Source organism: Rhinopithecus bieti, unplaced genomic scaffold, assembly GCF_001698545.2.
Source record: "Rhinopithecus bieti isolate Rb0 unplaced genomic scaffold, ASM169854v2 scaffold_618, whole genome shotgun sequence".
NCBI classification, from domain to species: domain Eukaryota; kingdom Metazoa; phylum Chordata; class Mammalia; order Primates; family Cercopithecidae; genus Rhinopithecus; species Rhinopithecus bieti.
Genome location: NW_016803195.1, coordinates 95,763 through 114,505, shown reverse-complemented (window position 1 = coordinate 114,505; position 18,743 = coordinate 95,763). Strand labels below are relative to the sequence as shown.

The 18,743-nt window shown below is 39.8% G+C and overlaps 1 protein-coding gene across 3 annotated transcripts in view; it reads right to left on the bottom strand.

The window, feature by feature from the left end:
• Positions 1–18,743, bottom strand: part of LOC108527348 (phosphorylase b kinase regulatory subunit beta) — a 115,319-nt gene that overhangs the window by 52,708 nt on the left and 43,868 nt on the right. For all 3 annotated transcript variants that reach the window (XM_017868558.1, XM_017868550.1, XM_017868567.1), the window contains exons 7-8: positions 4,927–4,982; positions 4,329–4,422 (exon numbers count right to left, since the gene is read on the bottom strand). In XM_017868558.1, coding sequence (XP_017724047.1) covers positions 4,329–4,422; positions 4,927–4,982 — 150 coding nt within the window. The remainder of the gene's footprint in view (positions 1–4,328; positions 4,423–4,926; positions 4,983–18,743) is intronic.

Here is an 18,743-nt window from a genome sequence, read left to right as displayed (position 1 = left end):
GTACTCCAGCCTGGGCGACAGAGCAAGACTCCGTCTCAAACAAACAAACAAACAAACAAACAAAGATGTTAAAATGAGTCTACACTTTTTCTGTACGTTCCTATGTCGAAATGATTGAAGAAATATTAAAATTGAGGGGGAAAGCTGGCTACAGTGGCTCATGCCTGTAATCCTAGCACTTTGGGAGGCCGAGGCGGGTGGATCACCTGAGGTCAGGAGTTCAAGACCTGCCTGGCCGACATGGTGAAACCTAGTCTCTACTAATAATACAAAAATTAGCTGGGCATGTTAGCACACACCTATAATCCTAGCTACTCGGGAGGCTGAGGCAGGAGAATTGCCTGAACCCAGGAGGCAGAGGTTGCAGTGAACCGAGATGGCGCCATTGCACTCCAGTCTGGGCGACAAGAGTGAAACTCCATCTCAAAAATAAATACATAAATAAATAAAAACTGAGGGGGAAAAGTCTGCAGAAGTATTACAAAACAGGGAAGGGTGTCACAGTGGAACAGAAACTTCTAGAATTTCTAGAAGGTTAAAAACAGATAGTCTTGGAATGAATTAGGAGTTAATCAGTGTCAGAGCTGAGCACTTAATCTAATCAAGAAGCCCCTTTACCTTTTTTAACTCCTGTCTCCTGATAAAGGTAGCTCCCATTTTTTTGTTATTTTAAAAATAATTCAATAAACATCTTTGGACAGTGTGTCATTATATCTGCAGGATAATTTCCTAGACTTGCTGGATCAAAGAGAATACATTCTCTGAAATATAATGTAAAGTTGGTCACCCTCTAGAAATAATGTACCAATTTATACTGGTATTAACTGTGTACAGGCCTTGCCACCTTCTTGGGTCAAAATAATATTTTGTTTTATCTTTTAAACTACTATATTAAAATATTCTGTGGTTCAGCATTTTCTAATATATTTAATGACTATTTGTATGTTTTGTAACTTTTTTCATTTGTTCCCTTTTCTATGGGGGAATTTGGCATCCTTTTTTGTTTTAAGAAATCTTGGTATATTAAGAGTATTGCTCCTTAAATACTTTGCCCAGTTTGCTCCTCTTCAGTGTTGTTATGAAATGTGAGAATGACTGCACAGTACGTGGAATCTCATTTCAACATGTGGTATTTCAATATAAACATTTTTCTACTAGGAAATTTCACAAGCACCTTTGATATGCCAGGCTGTTTGCTATATTTAGTTATACAGTATTTGTCAATCATTTCCTCAATGGCTTTTTGGCATTGGTATCATTCTAAAAATGGACTTCCCTTCCCAACAGCTAAAACATATTCTCCTATTTTTTATTCTAGTGCTTTTATATTTAAATAATTTTAAAAGTTTTCAATTTTTGATCTGTCTGCAATTTATTTTTACATTTAATGAGAGAAATTAACCTATATTTTCCTAAATGGAAAATCAAACCAACTATCTCTACACAATCTAGTGATTGTGATTTGGACCGATTTCACATAATAACTTCATTGTATACAAAATTAGTGGTGTTGCCAGAGCTCTCTGTTCACTGACATAGTGCACACATCTATGTGAGAGTTGGGTTTGTATCTCTTTCTCCTTTCGAGTTGTACATTCCTGTAGAACAGCAGCCCAAGTTGGCACTGTGCCTAGTATGTAGCTGGTGCTCAGGAAATACTTGATAGATGAATGAGGGAGCAACTGAATATTCTCCTAAGCCACACGTGCTGTGAATATTGATTCTGGAATAGCAGTGATTTTAGACAAAGTCAACTGGCCAGAAACGGTGCTTTATAAGCATTATGTTGCATAGCTGCACTGAAACCACAGCACATAACACTAGATGCAGCCCCCTTTACCTCATATATTAATAGTTTCAAATTTTCAGAAATAAATGTATAGTAAAATGTGTTGATCTAGGTGGGTTTCCTTTAAATACTACTCTTTGTTACAGTAAAAGGATTCTCCTTAACTTTCTGAACCATGGTATGGCAGGTCTGTGACTATTTAGTGCTCCCCACATTCCAGGGTGCATATAACACTGCCCCCATGTTGTACACATTCATAACATTTAGTGCACCGAAAGACATAGTAGTGACCAAACTACCCAGAAATACAGAAGTACTTCATACTAGGTCTGTACCATAGAGCAGAATTCTGTATTCCGATCCCCATGAAGCAAATCACACTACAGTCATCACATCATGAATATTAACCACATGCTGTGTAAAAGCCCTGCTCTCAGCTGTCTGCCTTCACATCCTCTTCAGTGGGCTGAGGGAGGGAGTGGCTTCTCAGAAGAAAGGGAGCAACTGCTAGCATAAGAATATGTGCATCAGCTAAGATTTGAGGGAACACCTTTACTTTGAACAGGCAGACTTATAAGGAGCAGAATACTAGGTAATATATCTTAGAGGATGAATTCCAAAGAGTAGCTACTTAGGAACACAGATGCTACAGCTACAACCAAAAAACAATCTTCCATCTCAACACATGCATAGGAAGGTCGGCTCTTGCTCACAAGTCTGTCTTTTTAGCCACACGACACCAAAATTGCAAGTCGTTTGTTAACACCGTCTTTAAAACAAGATATAAAATAAGCCAGGAACTGTTTTAAGTCTTCACTTGCTCTGTAACAGAAGGCCTTCTACTGCCTCTGATTCCACAAGCACTTTGTATGAACATCTATTATAACAGTTATCAAAGTGAACTGTAATTCACTGTTTTTTTTCTGTCAAACCAGTAAACTCAGAGGTCACTGAGAACAGGGACAAAGTCATTTCATCTGAGTGTCCTACACAGTGCTCTGCATATAGCATGTGTTTGTTGCTGAATGAATGAATATCACATTCAAGTCATCTGCTCTCCATGTTAGCCTTTTAAATCTTGATTGCATGTTGTCTGGTAGGATATAAACTCACCTACTATTAAAATAAGTTGCTAATATTAATTAGACTAGAAAAAACAGATTTGGGTTAATTTGTTTTAAGAGTATGTTTATCAAAGAATAAGCTTTGTTGGCATTCTCTAGAGCTTTCAGCAGGAGAGCATAAAAGTGTATTAGCAGCCGACAGCCTGCAGCTAAATACTAAGAGCACAGCGTGGGAGCCTTAGATTTTGGCATCCTTCCCTCTCCTTCCATGTTGCTTCCACTCCTTGCCTTGTAACGTTATGTACATCTGGGTATGAGTTTAAATTGTTACCTACTCTAGGGATCCTTGTATTTTCAGCTTTATCTCTTGGCAGGGTGGCGGTGGTTAAATTTATTAGAGAAGGTGTAAGGACTCTCCAAGACCTGGTGCTCTTGGCGACCTGACACCCAGGTTCTGGTTTGTGTTGCCTAATGTCAAGATCCAGCCCTGATACCAGAGTCCTGCATTTTCCCATGTAATATGTACCTTTCTTCTCTAAGCCTTCATTTTTGTGTTATAGCAACAAGACTTTGACTACAACCATTTATGTTAAGCTAACGAACTTAATCATGTCTTCTTGAGATATACTGTTATAAAGACTTCTACTACACACTGAGCAGTTTGTTCTTATGTTGTTTTTAACAATTACTAAATAAAAATGGCAGTTTATAAATAAGTAGTCGGTGGGAGTCAACAATGTCCTGTCTCTAATGAGCAAGAATATTCACAAGCATAGGCAATAACAGATCCATCTACAGAGCAGTGCATGCAAAAGGCCTCAAACATTACCTTTTAATTCCATCCCAAATACGTATGGAACTACATCAATGATAAACATACAGATGTTACTTTTACTTTATAATTGCTTTGAGACCCAGCAAACCAAAGGGGCTAAAATTACTTCAGACACCAAACAGGAAGGCGAGAGAAAAAAGGAAAGTAGTAAATATCAAAAATATTTAGGTATGAGAAGGTTTTCTTTTAAACAAACCTTCTCACATCTAAATATTTTTTGATAATCAAAGACAAAAAAATCAAAGATAAAAAGAGGAAAAAATCAAATCAAAATGTAAGAATACATTTTGATAAAAGAGAAAAAAATCAAATCAAAATATAAGAATAATTTTATTTCTATTAAAATTTAGACTAACTTGTTGTTTAACTGCTCATCCTAGGTTAGTAATAGAGTTAAGAAAGAAGTAGAAATCAACAAGACCTATAAACATAATGTACACACACACACACACAGAGTGCAAAGTTTTTTTTAGTAACAATTTCCACTAAAGTGAACTTCTCCATTTAATTAGAAGCTTTTGGATTACTGGTCCTATACCAGAATCAGATTTTAACTGTGTGACTTGTCTGTAAACTAAGTCCAGCCATCAAGCTCTAGTACCTCTACAAAGTAAGGAAAGTAAAAGGCAGAATCACTTACTTTTACAAGCTCCTGCTGAGGCCATATCTGAATGGGTTCTACTTGTTGAGGAGTTTGAGTTTGAATACCATATGTGTTCAGAAAAACTTGAAGTCTAAAGATCATAGGGAAAAAAAGAGATGTTTTTAGAAAACACATTTACAGTTTAGGAAGCAATGAAGGAGGAGGATAAAAGGGAACATGCTAACTTGGAGGGCATTATTAATTTGTTAGTATTAGCAATTTGCCATCTGCACTAGACTTCAGAGGTCCTTATGGATCCTCCACGAAGCATCAGATGGAAACATGAGGGGCTGGCAGGGAGGGTAAGCACTGATTTTGGTAATCCCATGTGTTTGCATGAATTTCTCAAAACTACAACCCAGGCAACACTGGCACTGGTCACAGTCTTTAATATTCACAACTAAAACAAAATTATTTTTAAACATGAAAAGAATAATATGCTGGCCATTTAAAGTGACATTAATGATAGCCCTGAAAGCCTGTAAAGGAGTTTCTGAAGTTAATATCTTCTACCATACTCGATATTGTAAACATAAAGCAATCATTTCCCCTTCCCTCCCCACAAAAAAACACACCACCCACTTGGATTTCATACCTTTGGCTTTCTGCTATAAGTGCCACATAAACTACCAAATCATTTTCCAGTGGGCCCTGTAATGCAGAATAAGGGAAGGGGAAAACATTTTAAAAGATCTGGTCATAATCAGCTACAGTGAGAATCAAGGACAATATTAACCATCTCTAAGCAGTTCATTAAAATGATGGGCACTAGCTGGCTCTCAGCGGCCACCTTTCTTTCCTTGCTTGCCACTGCCTACTAATCAATTTGATGGTGTAGACAGAGTAATGGAACACCAAGGAATGGAAAGCTGTAAACCTCATCACTACCACAGGGGCTAGCCTGTCAGGGTTATTTTGAATGATGCATAAGAGTAGTTTGGGGACCGAGAGTCATTTTCCATCATTTAACTCTAAAGGGAAGAGGAGGAACTAAAAATAAAAACCCAATTTATGTATTCTCTGTAAAAAAAAAACGACCATGAGTTAAAATTGTTCATCTGACATCTTAACCACATATAAGGTTATTCCCTTTCTTGTTAGCCAATTTTCCTTTGGCACCTTCTACATCTAAATAGCTTTATTCTAATAGATAATTCTTATAATAGAGCATGAACTACCCAGTTGACTATGTAATTAACATTATGTTCATTAAATACAAGCTGTTGGACTTAATAGTTCTAATCAAAGATGGTGTTGGATATTTGCTACTCATTTTTTGTGTGATAAAGATTCACTATAACATGTATTATACATGTTAAATTGAACCCAATTTTGGAACCTGTATATAATTAACAGAGAACATTAAGAAGCACCAATAAATTGTAGTATTAGGGAGCTCTGAAAATACTGATCAAACATAACTCTTTTATAGTAATGAATCCAACAGTCCCAATAATATGCTGTAAAACATTTGATTTATCATCAATCAGTTCCTCTCTATGGTATTCAATATGCCACTGAAATTTATGTATGATGGAAGGCAAGAAACACCGGCATACATATATCAGCAGTAAATACCATACAATCAAAGGGATGGTTCCCAGAATCATCGTGAAAGTGCCATTTCAGGCAGACTTTCATTTGATTTAAATGAATGTGCAAGAGAAAATGTGATTCAACAATCCAACAAAAACAAATACCCATTTAAAATTTTATAAATTCTGTTTTTACTTGATAAAGACCTTATAATTAAATGTTTCTCAAAAGGATGAGAAAAAACTTAAGTTTTCAAAGCCTCATCAAGATTTCTAACAACAAATGAAAAAATTAAGCTCTATTTCTCTTGGATGAGATCTAGTATTTACTGCTTTAAAAGGAAGAGTAACCTTAGAATAGGCCATTATGTACAATCTTCAGGACAGTTATGGGATTCTTAAATAAAAAGCAAATGAAAACATACTAGAATACAGATGATATTTCAATAATAAATAAGGCAACTTACAGATTGTAATTGGCAAACTGGAATCTTCTTTTTGAATCATAGGTCTGTTTAGGATATTGTTTCCACTTGTGTAACAGAGTACTCAGATCTAAAATGGTCACTATACATGTTGAATCATACTGAGCATCTAGTTAGGGGACTGTCAGAGGGCTGAAGAGCTCTTTGATTGTAAAAACTAAGCATTTCAGATAGTCTGGTTCACAAACCATCTACCACAATGAGCTTGGACTTAGAACTCCAGCCCAAGTGGGACCCTTTGCCCCACTCACCACTGAGAGAAAGAATTCAGCTCGGACAGCCCCACTCCTAAAACTCTCTTCCTTTCACTGCCAAAGTTGAAACCATCTGTTCTGTTTTTACCATTTTCTTCAAACCACCACTATTGGTTTCTTTGTTTGTTTGTTTGTTTGTTTGAGACAGGTTTTCACTCTGTTGCCCAGGCTGGATTGTAGTGGTGTGATCCTGGCTCACTGCAGCCTAGACCTCCTGGGCCCAGGTGATCCTCCTGCCTCAGCCTCCCAAGTAGCTGGGACTACAGGTGCACACCACCACACCTGACTACTTTATATATATATATTTTAGAGACAGATTTCACCATATTGCCAAGGCTGGTCCTGAACTCCTGGGCCCAAGTGATCTGCCCACATTGACCTCCCAAAGTGTTGGGATTAGAGGTGTGAGCCACTGCATCCAGCAAACCACCACCACTGTTGTTCAAAACCCATTAAGTCTCTCTGATAATTTCCTAATAGTAATTAATACCTTCTTTTCTGAATGGCATTTTTCCTAATAATATAATAATACTTTCTGCTCATAGGTCACAAACACACACACACATATATACACATACTCAAGCCCTGTGTGGTACTAGTAATCTTCATTTTACAGACATTTGTTGATTCATTCATCTGACCAAGAGGACACTAATCCACAAGACTCCATGTTAGAATATCAATATGATCCAATGTCTCTCCTTGAGGAGTTCAATCTACTAGGAGAGATGGATAACAGATAAGATTTCACACACGTGTTTACTATCACATAAAAGTATTTTACTGGTATCTTTCTTTGGCAGATCTACCTCATTAAAAAAAAAAGTGACTGCAGGACATGACATTCTGTGGATATACCATACTTTATTTTTAAAATGTTTGTGTTGATGGACATTTAAATGGTTTCCAATTTTTCATTTCTACAGAGAATATAATAATTGTGGCTGGGCGCGGTGGCTCAAGCCTGTAATCCCAGCACTATGGGAGGCCGAGACGGGCGGATCACGAGGTCAGGAGATCGAGACCATCCTGGCTAACATGGTGAATCCCTGTCTCTACTAAAAAATACAAAAAACTAGCTGGGCGAGGTGGCAGGCGCCTGTAGTCCCAGCTTACTTGGGAGGCTGAGGCAGGAGAATGGCGTAAATCCAGGAGGCGGAGCTTGCAGTGAGCTGAGATCCGGCCACTGCACTCCAGCCTGGGCGACAGAGTGAGACTCCGTCTCCAAAAAAAAAAAAAAAAAAAAAAAAAAAATTGTCCCTATCTCAGAAAACTGCAAACAAAGTGCTAAGCGCAGTATTTCACACAAAAACACTCAATAAAGGGCACTAATTCTTGCTGTAGTTGCACATTTGCTTTATTGTTATCTTCACACCTATCCTTGGACAGCTGCGGCCCTCCTCCTTGTCTAGATTTGCTATAATGCCTATGTTGCCCTAGATCCCATTGGCTTCCACCATTCTAAGACATCCTATTTTTTTATATGGCTAGTTCTTCCCCAAATGATTCTGAACGTCTTTTTAAAGACATCCTCAGGTGACTTAACACCTTCTTTAATGCTATGGTCTGAATGTGTATGTTCCTCCTGAAATTCAGGTTGAAATTTTAATCCCCAAGGTGATGGTATTGGCAAGGGATAAGGGGCTGCGGAATGGAGAGGGGTGCTTTGGGAGGTAATTAGGTCATGAGGGCAGAACCCTCATGAGCACGATTGGTATCCTTATAAAACAGGTCCTGCCCCCTTTCCATCATGTGAGGACACAGGGAGAAGGCACCATTTATGAACCAGAGAGCAGGCCCACACCAGACACTCAATCTACCAGCACCGTGGTCTTGGATCACCCAGCTTTTAGAACTGCAAGAAATAAATTTCTGATGTTGATATGCTACCCAGTTTATGGCATTTTGTTATAGCAACCTGAACAAACTAAGACACTTAGCTACTACCCATTTTTTTTCCTTTCATTTCTCAAACATAAGACTATAATTATGTCCTTACCTTTCTTGCCTCTGAACTTCTGCCCTCTACAATCTATCCTGCCCTGTCTTTAGAGATACATAATCCTAACACAAGTCTATGGTCACATATTCATTCTATTCATTCTCTTTCTCAAATCTCATAAACTCTAGTAGCTTTAAGCTATTATCTCTAAGTGTCATAGGATCCTTGGGGAGTCATTTTGCCAGCCAGAAACCATTGTGGCCAGTGGAGCCTTCTACTTGAATATTGTCCACACCAACTGGGCTCCTTCCACCCACGTGGCCTGGTAGGCTGTGCTCAGCTTGCACTACCAGCCTGGATCCCACACTTGTCAAGGATGAGCCAGGCGTGGGGTAGTGAGGGGTATGTGGGTGAGCAATGTGATGAGCCGGGCAGAGGGGGGCGGTGCATGTTTCAGCCTTGTTTGTGTTACAGCTCTTTCAGTCCTGCCAACTTGGCGAGTCCCAAGTTCTTGTCCCATGTCCAGGAAGAATGAGGCACACACAACTAGAGGGTGAGCAAGGCAGAAAGGAGCTTTATTGAGTGACAGAATAGCTCTCAGTAGACCCAAAGTGGTTAGCTCCTTTCTGCATGCAGGTCATCCCAATGAGTCAAGGAGACCTGAAGACCTGAAGTGGGTAGCTCTTTCCTGCAGCTGGTAGTCCCTACGTCTGGCTGAGTCTGGGGGTTTTTATGGGCTCAGAAGGGAGGAAGTGCATGCTGATTGGTCCATGGGTGGGCCTGGAAAAAGCACAGGTTCTCACTCTGGGCTGCAGACTCCACCCAGGGGTGGCAGCGTGGCCCTCAGGCTTCAGGTAATCCCTGGTTTGAAGGTGGAGTTTCACCAGGGACCCGCCACACTTGCTGCCCAGGAGCCTGTTTGCTTCCTGCCATCATTAACATGCTGTCCAGGGTGCCCAGGCTGTTTGTGCCAAGGGGTACCTGTAGGCCCACGACAAGCTGCCCTTAGCCCCACCGGCCTCCCTTCTGTGCTCAAAGCCCAGAGGGGGCTGAGGCAGCAGGGGGTTGGCATGTCAATGCTGCCCTGAGCTGATGCACACCCAGCTGTGTTGCATCAGCACCCAGGCTCAGTCACAACTTTGTTCCGTACTGCAGCAGGTGCTGGGAGTGGGGAGAGGCCAGGGAATGAGAGCAGGCACTTCTGAGCCTGTGGGGGCCGGGGGCTTCCCAGGCCCCCATGAGTACAAGGATGCCTGGGTCTGGATCTGCGGCTGGACAGCTGCAGCTGCACCTGAAAGCATGGGGCTCCTGCCCCACCAACTCAGTAGGGAGTGGGGCTCCTGCCTGCTCCTGGCCCCCTCTGGCTCCATGGAGTGTGCAGCCCTGGCCACACTTCCCCTGCTGCAGCTGGTGTCCCTGCAGTGGCTGCTCTAGTCAGGTTGCCGCCGCTATTATAAGCAGATGTTTCCATGTTTATATTTCTAGTCTTGACCTTTCTCTTAAGTTCTAGTTCCCACATTTTAAACTGTTTTCTGGACATTTTCTCTTGGCTATTTCCAAAGTTAATAGATCTAAAACTCAATCCTCATCATCAACCCCACCTCCATCCCAAACAGGTTCTTATTCTTTAATCCTCATTCAATGGGTCACTCTAGCTCAGAACCTCAGAATCATCTTTGATGCCTCTCTTTTACGTAACCTCCATATGCAATTAGTCACCAGAATCCTGTGAAGCCTTCCTTTGCACAGTATCTTGAATGTTGTTTTCTTTGCATTTCCATAGCAATGTTCAGGATTTAAAAGTAGCAACAACAGTGAACACTTTACATAACTATACTCCACATGCCAGGAACTGTTTCAGTGCTTTATCAAACTATTATCCCATTTTACAGGTTTAAAACTGAGGCAATTTAGTTTAAGGAAGTTTATCCAAGAAACTTTAAGCAATTTAAACTTAAACAGAAAGTTTAAGCAATTTATCCAAGGACACAGACCTAGTGGAGCTAGAATTCAGACTCAGGCAGTCTGACTGCAGATTCTGTGTTCATAATCACTCACTTATCCTGCCTTTCAAAGAGCAGAAAGAAGACAGACTTTAGATTCAAAGATCTACATACAAGTTCTATCTTGTCACTTCCTCAAGCAATGATCCTCTCATCTGATGAGTGCCTTAGATTACTGTGGACAAAATTGACCCGATCTCCATCCTTAAATCTACTAACTCCCAAAGCATTTCTTATCTCTATAAGGCCCCATATTATGAGCTCATTTGCTCTGGCCAAAAAAATGTGTAAGTCATCCTAAATTCCTTTTTCCTTCAAACCCCATAACCAATAACAGCAAAAAAACCAAAACAAAACAACGACCAAAACTGAGAACATTTATTGAGAATCAGGTGGCTATATTAAATTATATATTCTTAAACACCCCTATTAGGTAGGTTACTATAATTATTCTCATCTACTGATGAGAAAACTGAGGCAAAGAGTGGTTAAAAAACTTATCCAACATGATAAGCTAATACATACAGCTATTAAGTGGCAACATGGAGATTCAAACATGCGCAATCCAATCTACTTCTTATCCATTATAGTATACTGTCTGCCTCTGTGACGTGCTGCTAATTCACCAAGTCGTCACATTGGCTCTACCTCCAAAATATGTCTCAAACATACCACTTCTCTCCTTCTCCACTGCTAATACCACCCTAGTTAAAGTAACCATGATCTTTTGCTTGGTCAACTAACTGGTCTACTTACCTCAGTCTTAAACCCCATTCCACCCATTCACAGCAGTCCATCCTGAAAACAGTAATTAAAAAGTGTAAATCAGATCATCTCACTACTACTACACCCCACTCACACATGCATATGAACACTCTGCCTAAAACTCTCCAGTAACTTCCTGTAGAATGAGAACAAAACTGCTTATCAGGCCCAAGAGGCCCTCCATGATCTAGCTCTGGCATGCTTGCCTCTTCTTTCTTATTCGCTCTTCTCTTCTTCACCATGTTTTAGCCACCCTGGGTCCTCTCTGTCCCTTGAACATGCTAACTATGTTCCCATCAAGTGCACTGGTTACAGCTGTCTGGTATGTTTTCTCCTCCAGGTTGCAGAACGAATGCTCTCTGGACATACAGGTCTCAACCATCATCCCTGCCACACAGGGCTCCTCTCTCCACCATGGCCAAAGTTGTTCTCCTCAGGCATCTCCAACCCCAGTCTACCACTTTAGCTTATTTTGTCTGCCTCATAGTACCTGTCCGATACAGAAATTATATCATTTATTGTTATTCATTCCCTTCAGAAAGTAACTCCCTGAGAGCAGGGAACTTGATCTAGCTGGTCTACTGCCACCTCCCCACGCATGGAACATAATAGTCATCCTTACTATTTGATGAATGACTGCCAGGGCAAGTTTCTCAATTCTTTGCTTATCTGTAAAATGGGAAAAATATTTACAGTCCCTACCACAAAAGAAGAGGATCAAACAAAAGAGGGCAAGTAAAATATTTGCAAACTTTGATCTGTTGCACAATGATACTTATACTATTATTTGCTGTGTGACTCACTATGTCACTTAACATCAATAAGCCTCAGTTTCCTCATCTATAAATTGGGAATAATAAAAATATCTATTTCCTAGGTTTATGAGAATAATACATAATATATAAGCATTTAACACTGGCATAAAGTAAGTGTCCAAAAAACATTAGCCATCTATCAATGCCAGTAACACAATCACAATCCTGGGTCACTGCAATAGGCTTCCTCAGCTTTCTGCTCCACACCTGCCTTTGCCTGTTGTCTGCACTTTATGGTCAGGTTCATTTTCTTGTATCAATGATTTGCACAAAGGAGGTGGTCAAAAAATATTTCTTGAATGCATGAAGAAAGGGAAGAGAGAAGAGTTAGTAAACAGATATAGCAATATTTAGGATATTACCACTCTACCCCAAAACTAATGTTTCCCAAATAAAGCCCAAACTTCTCGAGGGCTTTTACAACTCAGGGATGACCTACTGTTTCCTGTTGGTCTCCCATCTGTTTTAGAGCACTCCATCAAAAAACAGTTCACTCATGTCCATCTCACGTTTCTGTCCACTGTCCCTTTACATTTGGACTGCTCTCTCCGTTCTTTTATCTATCCAGATCCTGACTCACTCTTTTAACCTAGTCTCCTCCCAAACTCCCCCAAACATCAGGGTATCCAAATATCTTTTGTCCCTACTAGAAATAGTTGGCACTGCCTGTATGAGACACTTGGCACGAATCTTGGACCACCTCATGCCATGCCTTTGAAAGCGTTATTTAGCTTTTAGAATGTGTATGAGTGGTCTGTGAAACTACAGGGGCCCCCATGCTTACTTTTCTCACTTAGGATGTAGGCAATACCTCGTACTAAAAGAAAAGCAATTGTTATTCATTTGATGGTCTGGAGGAAGAACTTTTTTTTTTTAGTATTGCTGGTTACATTCATTAGCAATACACAAATATTTCCTTGAGAATACCCAACAAATGCTTGCAAATGTAAACAAGGATATTTTTAACAAAAGAAAATAATCAGTAAAATGTACACATTTATATACACTATAAGAGTGTACACGTCAGAGTAACGGTATGACTGAGGACCAAAACCCTGTAGTGAGACACATTCTCATTCAAAATTTTCATTTCTATAAAGTCAGATTGTGTTTTTCTAACATTTTTTCATTGTAATAAAACCCCCACATAACCTAAATTTAACGTCTTAATCATTTCTAAGTGTACAGTGGAAAAGGAACTTTTATAGTATAACCTCTCTATAAGCTGGGCACTAACTATATTAATATTGCAACTCATCATGCTCAAAATTTAAAACTACAGTAATTAAGACACTGCAAGTCTACCTGTCTAGATTCTAGTTTTAAAATTACTCAAATCAGGTCAAAGTAGTAAAGCTAGGAGATCTGCAGCAGGAGGCTATAAATAAAACACTGTAATCTAACTTTCAAAGGGCACACAGAGAAAACTTAATGTGAATGTGCCCTAATAGTGTTCCTTTTCCTTGTTCTTTTTTTCTAATTTAATTTTTTCAATAGATAATTCATTCATAAGGTTCAAAATTTAACAATTATGAAAAGTTTTCAGTGACATGTCATTCCCATCTGGGGCCTTCATCCCCACAGTTTCCCTCCATCTAACAACCAGTCACTGCTATGATTATTTATGTCTTGCTCTACAGTTTCCTCATGCCTACAACAGCAAATGCAAATACATATTCTTATTTTCTTACATTTCTACACAAAAGTTACTCTCAGCACCTTTTTCTAGTTAATAATTATATATCATGGAACTCTTTTCATATATTAACACATAGAACACATTCTCATCGTCACTCTGCTTGGTATTCCATTTTGTAGATGTACCATATGTATTAATGTCATCTTTACACCGTTTTAATCAATTAAGGCTAGTCAACCTTTTACACTAAAATCTCTGGAAATGGTTATGGTTATATAGTGGCACCATTAAATATCAAGTTTTAATTTTGCTTATGAGAGTAGAATAAGCACTCAAACTAAATCATTCAGAGGCATTGCTACCACTGGATTATGTGGGTAACTAGATGACTATTATAAGAAAAAATCAGTAGGTTTGGGTTTGGGGAGAGGGCAGTGAGAAGTGTCTGAGTCTTTTCTAGGAGGGTGACACAGAAAGAAGCACAGATGTCCATTTACAACATGTGGAAATACATGACAGCTTGTAGATAAGAGTTATCTCATGGGATTGCTGGGTCAAATGGTATTTCTGGTTCTAGATCCTTGAGGAATTGCCACACTGTCTTCCACGATGGTTGAACTAATTGTGGCATTGTTCACAATAGCAAAGACTTGGAACCAACCCAAATGCCCATCAATGATGGACCAGATAAAGAAAATGTGGCACATATACACCATGGAATACTATGCAGCCATAAAAAAGGATGAGTTCATGTCCCTTGCAGGGACATGGATGAAGCTGGAAACCATCATTCTCAGCAAACTAACAGAAGAACAGAAAACCAAACTGCATGTTTTCGTTCATAAGTGGGAGTTGAACAATGAGAACAAATGGACACAGGGAGGGGAACATCACACACTGGGGCCTGTCGGGGGGTGGGAGGCTAGGGGAGGGATAGCACTGGGAGAAATACCTAATGTAGACAATGGGTTGATGGGTGCAGCAAACCACCATGGCACATGTATACCAATGTAACAAACCTGCACATTCTGCACATGTATCCCAGAACTTAAAGTACAATTGAAAAAAAAGAATTATCTCATTATGTTCTTGGTTACAGTTGTTTTGTAGTCTGGTTTGGAATGTTAAGGAATTAATACATCTTGACAGCTTGCTATGTGCCACATGTTACTCAAGAGCTTTGTTGTGTATTCTCACAAGAACTCCCATTGTAAAGATGAGGAAACTGAGGTGGAGAGCAGTTAAATAATTTGTCAAAGGTCACACATCTAGTCAGTGATAGAGTTTAACCTGACCACACGTATGTCCAGGTCTGAAGTCAATATGGCACATGTCACAGTATGTATTTCACAGATTATGTGCTGCTTGCTGTAGTAGGCAGAGATCTCTAGAGAAACAGGAGAGAGAGGAAGGAAGAAGAAAGAGATTTGTCATATGGATTGGCTCACACAATTACGAAGGCAGGCAAGTCTCAGGATATACAGGTGAGCTGGCAATCTGGAGACCCAGGAGAGTTGATGGTTTAGTTCCAGTCTGAGTCTGAAGGCCTAAACCCAGGAAGGCAGACAGTGTCATTCCAGTCTGAAGACTGGCAGGCTCAGATCCAGGAATAGCTGATGTTTCAGTTCAACTCCAAAGACAGGAAAAAAGCCCATGTCCCAGCCTGAAGGCCATCTCACAGGCAGAATCCTCCTTTTCCTCAGTGGAGGGTCAGCCTTGTTCCTTTCAGACTTTTAGCTGATTGGATGAGGCCCATTCCCATTAAGGAGGGAAATAAGCTTTACTCAGTATACTGATTTAAATGTTAATTTCATCTAGAAACACTATCACAGAAACACTCGGAATAGTGTTTGACCAAATAGCTGGGCGGCCTGTGGTCCAGACAAGTTGATGCATAAAATTAACAATAACATGGGTGCAGGAACATGTTACATTCATGGGGAGCAGAGTCTGCAAAATTCCACCAACAGTCTCTTCTTCAGCCACCTGAGATTAGATTTTAAGAAAACTCAATTCCAAGCATTGTTTACAAAACACCTATTTTCTTATTTATTTATTTATTTTTTTGGCGACAGTTTCCCCTCTGTCACCCAGGCTGGAGTGCAGTAGCGAAATCTCAGCTCACTGCAACCTCTGCCTCCCAGATTCAAGCGATTCTCATGCCTCAGCCTCCTGAGTAGCTGGGATTACAGGCACGTGCCACCATGCCTGGCTAATTTTTGTATTTTTAGTAGAGACAAGGTTTTACCATGTTGGTCAGGCAGGTCTTGAACTCCTGACCTCAGGTGACCTGCCCAACTCAGCCTCCCAAAGTGCTGCGATTACAGGCCTTATCTGCTTTTTGATAGAATATAGTTCTTTAGTTCTTGACAAGCAAATATAAAAATGACTGCCTTTTCTATTAAATCATATAGCATGTAAAGTTCATAATTCTTATTTTTGCAATTGTATTGAGCCCTGGTCTAAGTAGTTTTATTTTTAATATGCCCTATATTGCATAAAATAATCTACTGTGTCTGGTTTACATAGGTCTTTTATTGAAAGAAAGGCAAGGGAGGAGGGAGAGAAGGAAAGAAAAAGGAGCCAACAAATAAATGGGTCCTCCAAGGCTGGTCTTGCCTCAAGGGCAGTGTATTTGAAACATTCTATGCCTCTGCTTTGGGGCCTTACAGAACACTCATTTGTGCTCATTAGACTTCATCAGTAGGTCCTGCCAACATCCAGCATTTTTTCATTACACTCATTTTTCAGCAAAACCTCATTAGCTGAAGATATCAGGCAGATGCTTTATACATCTCAATTCCAACTGGAAACACTGCACCCCCAGTATTTTTCCCATAGGAGCCAAGTAACAGGCTACAGCAGTTTGAGCACAGCCATGTCCTGACTGAGACACACTGGCATCTTGTTCTGACATTTCCAATCAAGCCAAAGCAGCAACATGTGAAAATTAATAGGAAAGCAGAGGAAAGTTAAGTAGAAATATCAGAGGAATAACAACATCAAGCATGGTTAAAAAGCTAAACTTGACTCAAGAGTCAACTTGGCCTGGGAGAAAATGGTCCTTTAGGCCCTGTGTATTTATATATTGGATTAGTGATTACATAAGCTTTCTATTTAAGAGGAAAACAAATGAATTTTTAAAAGTATTCCCAGATCTCAAACACACAGTTTCAAACACCAAAATGAATAAATCAGGCAATGTTTTTTGACAGCAGTTCTTTCAATGACTGCGATTATAGTGGAAGAGAATACCGAACACTTTGTCACAACGAATTGATTTGTAAAACTGTTTTCACACCTTTCTAAGTACTTGCTGTAACTGGTCTTTCTATATTTTTATCTTAAGGAAATGACAGTGCTAACAGTCTTGCTTACTGCCTAGAAACGATGCCAAAATGGCCACATAAACCCAGGTGGAGAAACTCTGACCTATGGTGTTCTCATAGCTTTAATCATGACATAGGGGAAGAAAAAATGATGAGAACCTCATAGAAACACAACAGGAAAGATCAACAGCAGGAAAGATGAGTAAGATGAGGGTGGAACAGAGCAGGAAGAGGCAGAAAGGGAAGAATAGATTCCAAGAATCTAGTCATTTAACTCTCAGGTTTTTTGGCCATTTAGAAACACCTCAGGTGGTAGGTTATAAGCAAAGAAAGGTCCCTAGTTGTAAACCATAAGAAACCAGGTTTTAGAATCATGGGGGAAAAAGAAGCAAGTCCAGTAAACCAATGTGTTTTTAACTTTTCTCCTTTGGGTGCTTGTACCAATGGGATCTGTTCCCTGGGATTTGAGTTGAAAATGTCAGAGATGGGAGGGGGGGCATTTCTATCAATTGGCTGTAGGAGGGGTCTATGAGAGAGACTAGTGGCAGGACTCCATTTCAGCCAGAGCAGCACAACTATTTTATATGCTGAAAATCTACTTAAGATTTTGTCTGAAAATGGGCTTTCCTTGATAAAATCAGTAATCCACTTGATGGATGAGAAGACTGAGGCCCACAGAGGGGAAATAGCCCAGGTCCTTTTGCAAGTAAGTGGCAGACCCAGAAGCAGAATCTGTTTCTGGACTGACTTGGTCTAGAGTTCTCTTCGCTAAGTCAGGCTGCTGCATCTTATCGGTTGTACCATAAACTTTTCAATTCACTAGAGAATTGCCAAGTGCACCATTCCACTTAGGAGAGGAAATGAACACAAAGGCCATATGAGAAGTTACTACAGTGTGAAAGCCACCTAAGAAGAGAAGCCCTGGAGGGGAAGGGCACGAAAACCTGTTCTACTTTCCTTTTGGCACTTGACGATCATCTGAATGACAAAAAGACCTGGCTGGAAAGACAATGCAAGGGCCAACTTGAGGCAAGATTTATCATCACTGGGTCAAACCCAACAACTACAGAGGCATCCAACAGGCTCTAGAATCCACCGAGCCTTTAGCATCGCAGAGCCATCTTCACTGAGTTGAGGCTAAACTGTTTCTAGTGAGAATTCACACAGGGGACCCAACTGCAGAGGAGATACTCTACCATCACTCTTTGCAAGTAAACATAAAGGTTTTCTATATCAATGAGATAATCCAAAACTATAATTTGTACACTAGAAAGGTTTCTGCTAGCGAGAAACCTTTGAGAGTTTGCTAATTTTTTCATGCATCCAGACTTAGTAAGCACTAAGATGGCAGAAAGATGAATGAAACATTTTCTCTATTCTTTATGAACTCACCATGTAAGACAGAAGACAACTACATATGGAGTTCAATAGGATATTAAATACGATGCTCTTAATGGGCACTTTGAGGGCAAGAGAGGGAGCATCCAACTTAGCCTCAGGGAATTGACAAGGACTTTATAGAAAAGGTATCTGAGCTGTTCTGGCAGATAAAAACTTGCCATTAATGAATTGATTCAGTTAATAGTTATCGTTTACTATGTGTCATTAAGACAATAAAATCCTTTAATTAAACTTACATTTCAGT